The sequence below is a fragment of the Geotrypetes seraphini genome, chromosome 4 (genome assembly GCF_902459505.1).
Source record: "Geotrypetes seraphini chromosome 4, aGeoSer1.1, whole genome shotgun sequence".
NCBI lineage: Eukaryota > Metazoa > Chordata > Amphibia > Gymnophiona > Dermophiidae > Geotrypetes > Geotrypetes seraphini.
The window spans coordinates 253,978,214-253,995,229 of NC_047087.1; the positions used below are offsets into that span (position 1 = coordinate 253,978,214).

General features: G+C 43.1%; 1 protein-coding gene across 5 annotated transcripts in view; it reads right to left on the reverse strand.

Moving 5' to 3' along the window:
* Nucleotides 1-17,016, reverse strand: part of PRKG1 (protein kinase cGMP-dependent 1) — a 1,424,783-nt gene that overhangs the window by 1,143,400 nt on the left and 264,367 nt on the right. The window contains exon 1 of one of the 5 annotated variants that reach the window (XM_033943782.1): nucleotides 2,054-2,114. The exons of the other annotated variants lie outside the window; for them this stretch is intronic. Within the exon in view, the coding sequence (XP_033799673.1) occupies nucleotides 2,054-2,058 (5 nt within the window). The 5' untranslated portion in view covers nucleotides 2,059-2,114. Of the gene's footprint in view, nucleotides 1-2,053; nucleotides 2,115-17,016 lie in introns of those variants that run through there. 5 annotated transcript variants of the gene reach the window in all.

A 17,016-nucleotide genomic window follows, 5' to 3' on the forward strand; every position in this document is an offset into this window, starting at 1 on the left:
GGACCCAGGACCAAGCCCTGCGGCACTCCACTGGTCACCTCCGATGTTTTAGAGAGGGTACCATTAACCACCACCCTCTGAAGTCTGCCACTCAGCCAATCATTGACCCATGCAGTTAGTGTCTCTCCTAACCCCATCGATTCCATCTTGCTTAGCAGCCTGCGGTGTGGGACACTGTCAAAAGCTTTACTGAAGTCCAGGTACACGACATCCAAAGACTCTCCCAAGTCCAACTTTCTTGTTACCCAGTCAAAGAAGCTGATGAGATTGGATTGGCAGGACCTACCCTTGGTGAATCCATGCTGACTGGGATCCCGAAGATTCCCTTCATTCAAGATCGTGTCCAATTTGCTTTTAATTAGTGTTTCCATGAGTTTGCACACTATTGATGTGAGACTCACCGGTCTATAATTCGCAGCCTCTGCCATGCAACCCTTTTTATACAGTGGTACGACATTAGCTAATTTCCAGTCCACGGGAACTTTCCCCTTACTTAGGGAGAGATTGAATAGCTCAGCCAACGGTTTCGCCAGGACATCGCTCAATTCTCTGAGCACTCTTGGGTGCAAATTGTCTGGTCCCATGGCTTTGTTCACCTTGAGTCTTGCCAGTTCACTGTAAACTTCACCTGGTGTGAACTCAAAATTCTGAAACGGGTCTTCTGTGCTTTGTGTTGCCTTCAACTGCGGATCGTGTCCCAGTGCCTCATAGGTGAAGACTGAGCAGAAGTATTCATTCAGTAGTTCGGCTTTATCGGAATCTGCTTCCACGTAACTTCCGTCCGGTCTTCTAAGGCGTACTATCCCGCCTGTGTTCCTTTTTCTGTCACTAATATACCTGAAGAAGGATTTGTCCCCCTTTTTAATGTTTTTTGCCAGAATTTCTTCCACTCGAAGTTTTGCCTCCCTAACTGCCATTTTGACCGCTGTAGATCTGGTCCTATATTCTTCCTTTGCCTCTCTTTTCTCCGTGCGTTTATAGGAGAGAAACGCTTTTTTCTTCTCCTTAATGAGGTGCGAGATCTCCGCAGTGAACCATTGGGGTTTATTGTTTCTTTGTCGTTTATTTACTGATTTTATGAAGCGGCTAGTTGCTTCATGTATGGTTGATTTCAGTGTTAACCACTTAGCTTCTACATCATCGGTCTCCGCTTGGTCCTGCAGCGTCCGATGGACGAAATCTCCCATGCATGCGAAGTATGTGCCCCGGAAATTGATTACCTTTGTTTTCGTGTTTGATCTAGGGAAGCCTTTCCTAAGGTTGAACCATACTATGTTGTGGTCGCTGGAGGCTAGCGTATCTCCTACTGAGACCTCTGAGATGCTTTCCCCGTTGGTGAGTACCAGGTCGAAGATCACCTGGGCCCTAGTGGGCTCCGTTACCATTTGTTTGAGACGTGCTCCCTTCCGTCCGGTCTTCTAAGGCTTACTATCCCGGTCTTCTAAGGCGTACTATCCCGCCTTGCCTTGATGTCTATAACAAAAGGTGAGTTGGCAAGTTTTATAAAATAATAAATAAACAAACCACACGATGCAAAGCACTCATCTATAACTGATATTTAATTGAAGTAAAATTAAACAAATTATCTTACTCACAATGCCAATTATCAAGTGGAGTGTTTACGTTTCATGAATCAATGATTTTTGTTATACATCTTTAGAGAAAAGGGACTTTCATCCTAGCATGTCTCACTAGGCAATGCAGATCTGATCACTGGGACTCTCATCATGCAATCCTCATTAATTGACACCATTTAATTAGAGTGACATAGGTTACGTTGGCGACAGCAGCCTGGAGAGATAGACATCAGTTGCTCATTTAGGAAGTGTAACAGACCATGCGTCTAAGAAGATTCATTGCAAGAAAACATGAACATATTCAATGACGCAGGATAAGATTCATCATGAATTATTCCCATAGGAACAGAATGAATGAGACCCAGAAGAGGGACAAAACTACTATCTTGTACTGTCTAAAAAAAAAAAAAAATCACCAAAAAAAGAGAGAGAACACAGCTACTCCCACATCAAGTTCAATGACATTTTCTACTCACATCATTAAAATAGGAAGTTCAGAAATTAATTTCTTCTGTACTTTATCCTGTGCTATGATCCAGAAGCACTTTGAATATCCATGCTGCGTGTACATCTCTCGTATGTTTATGTCTGTTTTGTATTTGTTATACTGACTTTACTGACTCGCAGGACAAGACAGTATATAGGCTAAAAGGACATAGAAAAGAACTACAATTAATTGAAAGGAAAGTTTAAAACACATTCAGCAGAGCAGTCAATCCTGGACTAGAGGGAGGTAGGAGGTATAAGAAAGGGAACTGAAGGTGGAAAGGATGGTTGTACATGTGGCATAACCCTCAGTGGGTTTCTTTGTCCAACTGAAACTATTTCTAGAAGTATCCCTGGGCATATAAACTCATCTTCCCTGCTGCTACCCAATTACTTTTAGTCAAAAAATTATTATTAGGTCAATGTTCTTATTTCCCAGTGTGAGTGGGGCAAAAAGAAACCAGCGGGTACTGCAGTAAAAAATGCAACGCAAAAACAAAACAAAACTGCAGAACGTGTACAAGATGCAGGAATTTTTTCAATTAAAAGTCATAAAACACATGTGTAGTAACATCAATAAAAATAGTAAAACCAAAATTAAAATAATTACAGTGTTCCCCATGCATTTGCGGTTCGCAAATCGCGGAATCACTCATTCGTGGTCTGCTCCGACCGCCTCTTCCTGTAGTAAAGTCGGGCCACATCAATCAGGAGCTGCGTGTCAAAGCAGCTCCTGATTGGTGTAGCCCGACTTTACTACAGGAAGAGGCTGTCAGAGCAAACCATGAGTGATTTTCTTCACCCGCTTATACTCCAACTGCTCTTTCCTGCCTCTCCAGCTGCCCTTTCCTATCTCCCTTGCCTTTTGACAGGTGAAAAATTGCATTCACGGTTTTTTAAAATTCATGGGGGTTCCTGGAATGGAACCCCCGTGAATTTCGGGGAGTTCTGTATATCCAAAGAACCAGCCTTATTTATTTTTATTTTGGTTTTACTATTTTTATTGATGTTACTATGTTTTTATTCAATAAATTCCTGCACCTTGTACACGTTTTACAGTTTTGTTTTGGGGTTTTTTCTTATTTCCCAGTGTACAAAAAGACTGGTGTACTAGCTTGCAAAATGCTTTTGTGAGTCTTCATATAAATAAATGTGTGAAAAAGCTCCAAAACACATATAAATTCCAAACTCAAGATTTCCATCCTCTTTTCTGCATGAAGCCCCACTTGGAAAACAATTTATAGTTTCGCCCTTTTTGTATGTAGCAAACATTTACATGTAGTCTACCATATGCAGAAGTTTATTTCAAATGCAAAATTAATGAGCTCCTTCAATGCAAAAATATGCATAGCAGGCTATTAATTTTGAATTTTATGACAACTGGCATGAGAAAATACAGATGCTGGTTTTCACACACACACACACAAAAAGAATGACTACATCGTAAGTCATTTGCATAGGTAGCAAAGTTTCATATGAAAGAGACCATTAACCCATGGGATATTCCATGGGTTAGTTCATCAACTTTCTGATCTGAAAAACTGTCAGGAATGCAGAAGGGATGATTAAAATTTCAATATAGACCCTTATTTAAGCTGCATTAGAGCTCAAATTCTGTAACCGGCGTCTAATGTTAGGTACCTATTTTGGCGGCGCCCAACTAAATAGGCACCTGTCTAAATCGAATTAAAGCTCAACTAAGCTTTTTAATCAGCCCTAACTGAAACACAGGCGCCTATCAAGAAAGAGCAATTCTGTAACAAGGCACCTCTAAAAATTTAGGCGGCCTTTAAAAAAATAGGCGCTATGCATGTTAGGCGCGGGCGTGGCTTTGTGCCAGGTGCCTTGTTACAGAATCGCTGCTCTTAAGCGTGCTTAAGCGCTCGCATGGGCGCCTAAGTTTTAGTTGTGCCTAGAGCTGGCCTATTTAATGGACGCCACCAAAATAGGTGCCGCTCAGCGTGATTCACTAAACAGCACACAATTTTACTTGAATCGCGCTGAACGGTGCCTAATTCGGTGCCTGACTTTTGAGCGCTTCTTATAGAATTTGCCCCTAGATGTTTACCTGATAATTAAAACTAAATCAGTACTTTAACAGCATGCAGTAACTGGAGTGTGGAATGGGCAAGGAAAATGCCTGATAGTTAACAAGTGAATAGTTACTGTGCGTTAACTATTAACAGCACTTCAAGAGGTTCAACTAACTACATTCATTTACTTAGCATTATCTGAATAGTAAAATGCTGAAATGTCCCAACAGTTAACACATTCATTGTTCATTCTCAGACACTCCCAACCCCTGTTGCTTATTCTTCCACCATCCCAACCCCCCCTGTTTCAAGTTTCAGTTCACTCACACACCCAAACCTCTACTGCTCACAGGTATACCTAGGGTTATCAGATGTCCAGGAAAACCCAGACATGTCCTCTTTTTAGAGAACTGTCTGGGTGCCCAGACGGCCTTTCCAAAACCCAGAAGTTTGTCCAGGTTTTGGAAAGCTCTGGTCGTGTCTAGAGGGCCTCTGAGCATGTGCGGATGCCATTATATGTGCTCGACGCATGCTCGGAGGCCCTCAGACACAGCCCGGAGGTCAGGAATGAAAAGATGAAGCTTTCAGGGGGTGGGGTTGGGAGCGGAATGGCAGGACTAGAGGCGGAAGGGGGCAGGGTTGGAGCGAGATGGGTGTGGCGCTGGGGCAGAACAAGGCGGGCCGAGGACATGTGCCCAGGATTTTTCAACACAAAATATTTATTTATTGAATTTTCCATACTGTTCTCCCAGAGGAGCTCACAATCTATCTAGTGTACTTGGGGCAATGGGGGGATTAAATGACTTGTCCAAGGTCACAAGGAGCAGCTTGGGTTTGAACCCACAACCTCAGGGTGCTGAGGCTGTAACTTTAACCACTGCGCCAAACATACCCAGCTCTAACTGCTGATTTTCCGTGCTCCATCCGAGGCCTCATTATTCATTTGCACATACCCCAGTCTCCACCACTCACAAAAACATGCATAGACGAACCCCCTCCCCCCCAGTGTTCACTCCCATATACTCTCATCTGCCCTTGTTCATTTTCACTCACTTCCCAATCTTTACAGCTCTCTGACACTCCACTTTCTGGCTTACAGTTCTACTATTACTACCACCACTATTTATTATTTCTATAGCGCTACCCGATGCGCACAGCGCTGTACATTAAACATGCAAGAGACAGTCTCTGCTCAAAAGAGCGTACAATCTAATTATGACAGACACATTTGTCAAAAGGGGTGACTAAACATATGCAGTTCATGTAGAGATACACAAAGGGATGAAGAGGCTGAGAAGGTCAGAGACTACAGAGGGGATGAAAGACAAACAGGGCAGGATTAATTCGTCGAGGGCCCCTAGGCACACAAGTACACTGGGCCCCCTGCCCCACCCCACCCCACTATGTTCCGAGGCAGAAACAGGAAGCTGCATAAGAGGGAAGCTTTGGGCAAGCAGCACCGCTTGCACAATTACAGTTCCCGTTGCCTTTCTTACTCGCGTTGCTTGCTTGTCTTACTTTCCATCGATGGGGGAAGGGGGAGGTTGCGTTGCCCATAGGGGTGGGGGCCCGCATTGCCGATCGATTCTGGAGGGGCCCATCGCCGTTTGGAAAAAACAATGTTGATGCCCTCCTTCATCGGGCCCCCCTGACCATTTCGGGCCCTAGGCACGTGCCTACTTGGCCTATTGGTTAATCCTGCCCTGCAGACCAAATATGGTGGTTTACAAGTCAGTGGGGTTAGGACTTAAACACAGCTTAAGAAAAGTATAAATGTAATTAGAATCTAGGGTGGGTGGGATGAGGGGCAGGATGGGAGGGTCTAAACAGCAGGGATGTGTGGCCAATGTAGCTGTGGATTCAGTCTCTAATGGAGTCCCCAGAAGCAAGGATATACATTTTATAGAAGAAGAAAGGCTTAGTGAGATAGGTCAGAGTTCTTTATCTGATTGTATTTTCGCATCTGTTGTTAATCATCAGGAGGACAGCACCACAGTATGGCTCAAACATTCTGGAAACTGTGTCAGCATCCATTCCATTGAACAACTGTGATGCCAGAACCAGAACATGACTCTGATCTGGAATGCTCCAACCTGGTACTGGCTCATAAAACTGAATTTGAGACCCACTAGTTTAAATTGATGAAACAGCAACCCAATCTTATACTCAAGCTAGTATTAAATATGATGGGATTCCAGGGCAGAAATATTGTAGTTCCTACATCAAATGAACTGTATCTTCTATAGCTTGAAACAGATTTGAGGACACCCCCTCCCCCATGGCATGGGAACTTAAGGAAATTGCTCTGTTTGTACCTCCATAATGCCTGTCTTGTTTATACTGGCCCAGAAGCAAGAATGTGAGAAATAACATTTCATAGCATGAAATGCAAAATGCCATGACCTCGTTCAGGGAGAGAGGGAATCACCAGGAAGAAAGAGTTTCTAAGTTATCCCAGTGGTATGTCAGAGATTATAGAAAAAAGTATATAGACAGAACACAAAAGCATCCCAAAAGAGGTAATGCGTGCATGTCTCTCAGTTGTGCAAACACCAATCAATAACTAATAAGACTTTCAAATTACATTTATGCTCAAATAGACTGTAAAGCAGTTGATGTGTAAAAAAAAAAAATAAAGCATGAAAGCATAGAACAAAGAAGTATTTATTGTAAGAAAGTACAGTCATTGCATGCTTCACACATCATCCAAGCTATAGTGAGCTGAGAGGTCACTCACAGAAGCACACTGCATGTGGGAGTTTTCATGAGAATTGCTTTTGGGTATATGGTAGTTTGGTTTAATACAAAAGTATCTGGAAGCAATTTTGATTAGCCACAAACTCAAGGAATCATGGGATATGCACAGAGGATCTCTACATGTGAAGAAATCAATTGAAAACCTGAGATTATTTGGAGTACCGGTATATGTCACTGCATCAAGAATAAAACTGGCCAAATGAAATGGGGTCTTTATCAGTTAGCATACAGTATGCAATATTTCTGTAAGAGAGTTCTAAAGCATGAGGAATAACACATTTAGGGAATGCTATGTTAGATACTTCAGAGTGATATAACATGAAAAGGTCATAAGCACAGAAATCAGGAAAAAGTTGCTGTCATTAAAAGAAAACTGGTGTGTCTTAAGACATGTGGAAAGAAGAGATGAATTTTATGTTATCAAGAAGGGGGAAAATAGAGGCAGAGTTTGATAAATAAAAAATTGGATCATTACCATTCACCAAGATATCAAAGCTCGTGCATCCTCAACTGGGTAGGATGGTAGAAAGTAGTTGAAATCAAGGACCTCACATGAATGAGAAACATGTAGCACAAAAGCAGCGATTAGAAAATAGAAAATGGATATCATTTTTCTAGAAAAACAAATGGCACTATCATTTTCTGTATAGAGTAGTTGGTAGATGAGCATTAAGTTTTGGAAAGTTTAGATTAGTAATTTTGGGTCATATCTCTGATGGTCTAGAAGATTCCTAGAAATATTTTCTATGCTACAGGTCTCTGGTTTTATGAGCAGGCCAGATGAAATCTAGCTTTTCTTGGCAACCAAACACCAAGATCAACTAACTACCAGAAACATGCAATATAATAACATAGTAGATGATGGCAGATAAAGACCCAAATGGTCCATCCAGTCTGCCCATTCTTTAAATTACTAATTTAATTTAAATTTTCCTTCTTCGTAGCTATTGCTGGGCCAGAACCTAAAACTCTGCCCAGTTCTATGCTTAGGTTCCATCTACTGAAGTCTCCATCAAAGCTCACTCCAGCCCACCTAAACCATCACAGCCATCGAAGGACTCCCTAGCCCATCCTCAACCAAACAACCAAATACGGACATAGACCGTTCAAGTCTACCTAGTACTGGCCTTTATTTTTTCTGATTCTAGATCCTCTGTGTTCATCCCACACTTTTTTGAACTCTGTCACCATTTTCCTCTCCACCACTTCTCTCTGCCCCTTCTATATGGCATCTTCTCTCTTTCTATTCCGTTCTAGAAACTTTATGCATCCCCCTTCCATTTCTCCCTTCACCCCCATTAGCCTGGCATTCATCTTCTTCCCTTCCCTCCTCCAATGGTCTGGAAACTCTCTTCTCCTCTTCCCTTCCCTCTCCCACATCCACATGATCTGGCATTTCACTCTCTCCTCTCCCTTCCCCCCACTTCTATCAGCATCTGCCCCCTTTCTCTCCCTCCAACCCAATTCCATGCACTTTCCTTCCCCCTTATGTCTCTTTCCCCGCAATTCCACCAGCATCTGCCCCTTTCTCTCCCTCCACCACACTTCCATACCACCCTGACCCCCTTTCTCACCGTTCACCATGATTCCATACCACCCTGACCCCCCTTTCTCACCCTTCACCATGTTTCCATACCACCCTGACCCCCCTTTCTCACCCTCCACACCCCTGCATGACACCCTGATTTCCTTTCTCTCCCTTCACCACCCTACTATGCTCCTTTCTTGCTCCATCCCAAATCAGTAAGTTCCCTCGATGACTGCTTCTGCTCCAGATGGAAGAGGTAAATGACGTCAGGGGGGGGGGGGCTGGGCTGGCAGACGCAGGGAGTTACGGCAAGATCCCACGATGACTGCGGCTGCTGGTCCTCCCCCCCGACCTCACTTACCTCTTCCAGAACAGAGGTGATAGACGGCGCAGTCATCGCGGGACCTTCATTCTCTTCAGCGCAGCTGATGACTCTGCTCTGTTATAAGTACGGCAGCTGCGCTGAAGTACCGTTTGGAGCAACGCGGGAGGTTCCGGATCCGGCCGGCTATGCACCCCCTTGGTGTTCCCCTTGCCCCCCCTTGGTACGCCACAGGGCCACTCCCTAGACTCTGGTTGGCCCAAGTGCCTAAAGCCCCTCCTATGGGTCAATCAGGGTCTTAGGCCCCTCCCCGGTATATCCCATGATGCACCAGGAAGGGAAAGGTCTGACTTCTGAAGAGGTGAGCCTGCCGGCTGGAGGTATAGGCATCCCTCCGGCTGGCGGTACTCCAAAAGGTATGGGGGTTTAGGAGGGGGGCTCTGTTCTGTGGGAGTGCTGGCATGGGTGCTCTGCTCTCCTCTCGGGGTGTCGGGGTGAGAGGTTGTGCTCAGGGGGATAACCTGTTGGCTTGAGGGAGTGGGCATCTCTCCTGCCTATCACGGTTGGGGGGGGTTTCATGGTTCCAGCAGGAGGGAGTGGGCATCCCTTCTGCTGGGGGACTTCAAGGAGGGGTTTGGGGTGGCAGCAGGAGGAATTGGGCACTCCTCCTGCCAGGGGTTGTTTGAGGGTTTGCAGCAGGAGGGATTGGGCATCCCTCCCACAGCGGACAGTGGGGGGGGGGTTTGGGGCATCCATCCTGCCAGCCAAATTGTGGTGGGGTTCGGGAGTTCACTGCCATGGCCATTCAACTGATCACAGCAGGGAGATTTCCTTGTCGCGATCAGTTTAGCGGCCGCATTTCAATGGCCTACATTTCAGGCGTTTATAGCAGTTCTAGGGAGTGTAGGCAGCCTGCCTCAGATTGTTGGGTTTTTTTTAGAAACTGTGTCCCAATTGGCTGGTTAGACAGCAGTAGGTCACCTACCACCGCCTATAATCAGGCACCATTTATAGAATATGGCCCTGTGCATCTATCTTTTTGAGCCATTTTCATAAACAAAAACAAGTACAAATAAAAAATCTATGTAGGAGGGGTCAGAATTCTTAGTAGACTAGCCACACAGACATCCTAGCAGAGCAATGGGGCACTCTAGGGGCCCTGCAGTGAACTTCACATAAAAGGTCCTAGGTACACATCTCACCATAGCGCCCTTCAGTAGTATGGTGATTCCTCTAAAACCTACTGGACCCAATTGTATGCCACACCAATAGTCTTTATACCTGCAGTTGTTACCTATAAGTAGGTACAGTGGAAATTTCACCATAAGAGTAGTATTTAGAATGGGATATGGACCTGAGTCTCAATTTCTGTGGTTGACTACACTGCCCACTAGGCTACTCCAGAAACCTGCTGTGCTACGACTGGCCATAACATCATACAGGTAGGTGTGTACTGTTTCATTCACATCTTTGGGGATGGAAGGGGGTCAGTGACCACTGGAGAAGTGTGTGTGTGTGTGTGTGTGGTGGGGGGGGTCATGTTTACATCCCTCCAAAAGCATCTGTTCAGTTTGTGCACCTTTTTGGCACTTATACAGTACATTATTAAAACAGGTCTAGCCCCAGATGTCCAAATTGTGCCCTGGACATATTTTTAAATGTTTGATTATGGCAGAAAAAACATCAAAGTCATAAGCCTACCTTAGTCCTGCCCACACAACGCCTTTAACGCACCACCTTGAGAATTAGACGAGCTACTGATCAATAGCATAGATATCCATCTAGAATATAGGTTTTGAAAATAGAAATTTGGAAGGGTTTGGTGAGAAAAACGTCCTTCTGCTCCTTTATGCCACTTTCTGGATGTTTTACTTTTTTGAAAATGAGCCCCATAATAAGCATATGACCCCTGCATATCTGTAACTATATTATACTCGGAACAAGTAAGAGGATCTCCATGTCTTTAGTAATCATTTATGCCCAAATTTTATAAATGGTGCTTTATTTTAAAAAATTTTTACCCACTTAAACCTAAGCAGCTTACAAAATACAATCATAATCATAAAACAGCATACATACATACATACATACAAAACATAACACAGTTCCAATAAAAATATCACAACTCATTCAGTTAAAAGCCTCCATAAACAAAGTTGTTTTCAATATCTTCTTGAATTTCTGAATATCCACAAGCGCTCTCAATGGTCCTGTCAGATTATTTCATAGTGATAACCTCCGCATTGATTTGTGTGAGCAAATTTGGGCACATGTCCATAACTTAATTGCTGATACTTGGCTTAGTGCTGAGACTTGGCTTCTTAACAAGCAATTATTAATGTTAATTGATTTTCATTTAAATTTACATGCATACATTTAGGTTTGGGATCCACACCAAATATTTATGCATGGTGCCAAAAAGGGGGTGTGAAAATGGGAGAGTCATGGGTGGATTGGGGGTGGGGGTATTCTTCACAGTTTGTGCATAATAATAGAATAAGGGGCATCTGAGCCTAAAAGTCTTTGTACCATAATTTCCTTAGTTGCAGATAATCACGCTTAAAGTTAGACATGGCTCCAAGGCATAAGTACTAGTCTATAAACCACATCTAACTTTAGGGATATTTGTAGACTAGCACTTAGGAAGGTTTTTTTACTGTGCCAATTTTTTTAATACAATCAATGGCATAGCGAGGGTAGGAAACATCAGGGGTGGTGGCACCCCCCTGCACCTTCCTCTCCACCCCTCCTCTCCACACTCATGCCCTCCCTTCCCCTCTACCTCTTTAAATCTTCACCAACATGAGTAACTTCTCTGGCCTGCTGCTCGCGCCGGCATTGGCTTTCCCTCTGATGTCACTTCCTGGCCCCGCAACACAGAAGTGATTTCAGTGGGGACTCGTAGAGAGTTGCGCGGGGACAGAAATCCCCCCCATCCCCGCCAGGATCCTTTCCGTCCCCACCTGTCCCCGTCAGGATCCTCTCCGTCCCCACCCATCCCCGCAAGGAATTACCTCCATCCCCGCCCGTCCCCATAAAAAGCAGCAATTACTTCTGACAGGATCATCAATTCCACGGATTCTTTTGTATTTGCACTGCTGTTTTCCTTGTGGAATCTCTTTGGTGGAACCCTTTTTTTTTTGTTTTCTGTTCAGGTAATTAACTTATAAATCCCCTCTTTTACTAAGGCTGAAGTGTCCATTATATTATATGGACAAACCCTGCATCCAAAGCCTTCCATCCTCGTGGGAGTCCCGTGGACTAGAGGGGGGTCCCCGTGGGAGTCCCGTGGGCCATAGGGGGGTCCCCGTGGGAGTCCCCTGGGTTAGGGGGGATTCCCGCGATTCCCATTCCCGTGCAGACCTCTAGCGGGGAGTCAGGCCAGCACAAGAAGCAGGCTGGAAAAGTCGTTCACACTAGTGAAGATTTAAAGAGGTACTGAGGGGGAAGAGAGGAGGGCACAAGCGTGGCATGGGGGACGGAGAGGTGCCAGCACCCCCACCAAAACAGCGCCTAGGGTGTTCCCCCCCTCCCATTACTACACCACTGGGTACAATATACTGTATAGAATTATGTCCTTAAAGGATGGAAGAGGAAGTAAAGAAGCTTCTTTCAACACATTTTATACCTCTCATACATATCATTTGAAAATCCTTGCATGCCACAAGAGACCTCATGTCTAATCATGTTTGTGTCACAAAAATCAATGTAAATTGACGTTAATGAATTACAAATGTGATGGTATATACAGGCAAAAATCTCATATGCACTGCTTTTTGTTCAGTAGAGTATTGCAACAATACAAGCTACATGTCAGTGCAAACTAAATGCTTATATTTAAATCTTAGAAACCAATGGAACTGGCTCATCCAATGTGTTGCTCAATATGACCTACTTTATGAGTGAGTATACTGCTTCACAAACCATCACTAGCTACTGCATATTTAGAATGTATTCTATACATAGAGGATTTGATCTCACTTACAAGGTTAGAATGTGTAGATAGAATAGGTAGTGCCCTTATATTTCAGTTATCCTACAGTTTTCAGTAGGGTAAATTTATGCAACATCATGCATCAGCTTTATTACTGGTACTACATTCATGTGTGAAGAATCTTTTGCATTCTCATTTAAAATATTAGCACAATTTATTCTCACTTTTCATCTTAATTTGGTACTAGAAAGAATATCAAGTAGCCCAATTTGCACATTTTAATTTGCTCCGCAAGATCCAGAGGAAGAGTAAAGTAAGGAAAAATCAAAAATAAGGGTGATGTCTACATAAGCAAAGGCACCAACAAAACCTAATAACTGGGATGAAATACTCTACTAGGGATTTGCAGAGGGAAAAACGTTTTGATTTGTTTGGGCTTTTTTTCCCAACCTCTGAATGTTTACTTGGTTCATTCCAGACATTACATGCTAATTGATTTAACATACATTAATTTCTAATACACACAAGAAAGGCAGTAGTACAGTACAGTAGTTAGCAATTTTTTTTTAAAGCTGGCAGTGGTCTGTAAATAGTTTATGTAATTTAGTACTGCTGTTTTTTTTACTAACTAGACTTCTGACCACTGCTGGCTATACAGATAGGGGGAATTCTATATATAGCGCCAAAAGTTATACGCAGAAAATATCCATGCTGAGCACCTATGCCAGGGGTGTCCAACCTTTTTCAGCTTAAGGGTTTCAAACTGGTAAGAGAAAGCTCCAAGGGCTGCAAACACCCCCGCCTGCAGTTGGCTTCTTCCCACTATCACCTCCCCCACCCATCCGCTTCAGCCCTCCAAACCTTCCTCAAGTGCCTCTGTGCCACCAATGAAGGCATGCCACCTCTCCCACTACCCAAGCCTCTCTCTGTAGCATTCTGTCTGGAAACAGGAAGTTCTGTCAGAGGAGGTGGGGACACTATGGAGAGAGGCGTCAGGCAATGGGAGAGGTAGCATGCCTTCGGAAGCAGCGCAGCAGCACTTAAGGAAAGTTTGGAGGGCTAAGGCTAGCAGGTGGGGAGGTGAGAGTGGAAGGATGCCAATCGTGATGGGGGTGGGGGATGTTTGAAGGCCATAATGAATGACTGCCAGGGCTGCATGTTGGAGACTTTTACCCTATGCTATTAAAAAAATGACCTTTATAGAATAGTGGCATAGCACAGGTTGTGCCTACCTTTGGATGCTAGACTTACACCTGATAAAAGTCCAGTATCCAAAGCTAGGCACAGATCAGCACTAAGCTTTTCTCATGGCTCATCCCCTTATGAGTTGTACATGGAAAATGTTAGGTGCCAAGTTATAGAATAGCTTGCAAGGAAGATCCATGTGCAAGGTTAATTAAGCCCCAATTAGCACCAATTCAAATTGCACAAATTGGTGCTCATTTCCTCATTAAGTTGCTCGTGGATCTTAGATATATGCACAAATTCCAGTGCCAAATTTGGGTAACTTCTATAGAATCTGGGAATTAGTACATAAGACTACATAAGACTAGCCTTACTAGGTCAGACCAATGGTCTATCTAGCCCACTATTCTGTTTCCACAGTGGCCAATCCAGGTCACAAGTACCTGGCAAAACCCCAAATAGTAGCAACGTTCCATGTTACTGATCCCAGGGCAAGCAGTGGCATTCCCCATGTCTGTCTCACTAGCAGACTATGGACTTTTCCTCCAGGAACTTGTCCACATCTTTTTAAAACCCATTTACTTTAATTCCTGTTACCACATCTTCTGGCAATGTGTTCCAGAGCTTAACTATTCTGTGAGTGAAAAAATATTTCCTCCTATTGGTTTTAAAAGTATCTCCCTGCAACAGAAGTAGCCTTGGGCATGCTTAAGTGTCCTACATGTCTCCATAGGCATGAGACAGATGCCTTAAATGTAGGCCTGCAAAATGCTGGCCTACATTTAAGGCACCTGTTCAGTGACGTAGACACAATTCTCTTTAGAACGCTGATGTGTGATTGACACAGGATAGGCATCCACCAAGATCAGTGTCCTAAAGAGAATCAGGCCCCTAGAGTGTAATTCTCTATAGATCACCAAAATTTAAGGGCTGCAAAGATGTGCACCAAGTGCAAATTCTACAATGGCAATTATGCTTGCTCACTTTAGGCATGCACACTTATACAATTTCATGACTGACTTAAATGCTCACGCTTAGCTGTTAACCCACACATGTAACTGTTAGGCATGCCCCCCCGACCCACCCATGCTCCTCTTAGCTCCATCATCCCCTTGCAATTGGACACTCTGGATTTTGCACACAATTTATAGAATGCCAAATAATGGCACGTATGCACATAACTGCTAATACATGATAATTAGCACCAATTAATGCCAATTATAACCAATAATTGGTTGTTCATGCCAGTTAGCAGCTAATTATTATACTAGATTAGGCACATAACTGACACCATTTTATAACTTGCACCTGTAACTTTGGGCACGAAGGCCTCAATTCTATAAATGGTGTCTAAAAACAGTGCACATGGAAGTTAACTCCATCAATGCTGGTAAAGGCACAGTCCCCCAAATTATATAAAGTGCACCTAAAATAAAGTGCTTACATTGGCTTGCCCATCCAATGCAGGCATCTAACATAATTGGTTAATAAGCTTAATAGGCTTAATCAGTGCCAATAACTGACGCTTAACACCTCATAATTGTTGTTAATTGGACTTAATTGAAAGGCTCCTAACTTGAAAAATGTAATTCTATAAATAGTAAGCTCCTAATCCAAAGTGCCTATCTAAAAGTAGGCATGATTAGGGGTGAATTGTTGGCATTGGGATGGAAAACTCCTCCTGGACATTACTGAAGTAAAGAAATAGAAGACAGAGTTGCAGTGCTTGTCACTGGCAAAGGAGAAGAGAGGCTACTTGAAGTTCAAAAAATTGTCCATGGAATTGGCAAACAGTACTGGATACATCGAGTATTTGGAGACAAGTCTGGGGACTGGTGTTTGACACCATTGCAAGTAATAAAGGCCTGAAGAACAGTGCATGCAACTTTGTTAAATCATCAGTAGGACAAGAGTTAGCATGACATGCCTGTTGACATCATATGATGGAGCTGGTGCTTGGAAGCGTCTTCACCCAACTGTAGAGTTAGTGGAGGACCAAATCTTGTGGTGTTCAAAAGATTTCAGCATAATTGGCCATACATAGACCAGGATTCATACGAGCTTCCTGTAGATGATTGCAATTTATTAACTGCCTTTATGAAGAGATTCACCCAAGGTGGTGTACAGCAGGTATAATTCAATATAAAACCTACAATTTTGTTAACAGTATAAAACAGTAGTAAAAAGACCAAATCTAAACATAAATACAATGAATGAGGTAAAGTCAAAATCAGTAAATTCAAAATTAATAGCATGAAACCACAGGAAAAAAAATATATACTTATTTACCATAGGAAACAAAATATACTTATTAACAGCACTGAAATTAAAATAAGAGAGTGCTGAAAAGTTCTCAGCCCAACCAACTTCCTTTACTTCTGAGCAATTTGCAGAATCATAATGCTATGTTTTGATATTGTTTCAGATCATTGATCAAACCATGTCAACAAAAAAGTGTGTAATTTTCAAGTGTGGAACTCCAAATCATCATGAAGTTCCTATTCCGGCAGAAGAAAACTCCAAAGGAAATCCATGAATGTATGATGCAAACATTGAGTGACAAATGCCCATCATATTCCACAGTGAAGAAGTGGAGTGCAAACTTTTAGCATGGAGATTGAGACTGAAGATGCAGTAAGGTCTGGGAGGCCTCAAATGGTGTCAGCTCCTGAAATTGTTGACCATGTCCATGACCTGATTTTGGCAAATTGGTGAATATCAGCTAAAACAATTGCTGAGACACTACAGATATCTAGGGAATGTTTTGGGTGTATAATCTATGAGCAGCTCACTATGCAGAAGCAGTCAGCCAAGTAGGTGCCCAAATGTTTGAATGCTGATGAGAAACGACGTTGAATGGACACTTCCAAATTGATTTTGCAGCATTTTCAGTGAGCTGGTGCCAACTTTTTGGATTGGCTACAGTTCTCCCTCCCTATTTGTGGTTTCAGCAATCGTAACTTTAATTATTTGTGATTTTTAGCATGTTGGCTCCTCCTCCCAAATTACAGTACAGTAGGTATTTTGCAAGCGCAATCCGTCCTCTGGCAGCTTCAGATCGTCGTTTCTGATCTCCTCCCCCCAACTTTTTTAACTTTCTCATATATTATTCACAGTTTTATCATATTCTCAATTGTTTTTAACAGAAAACCGCGAATAACATATGAGAAAGTTATTTGCGGTTTTTCCATATT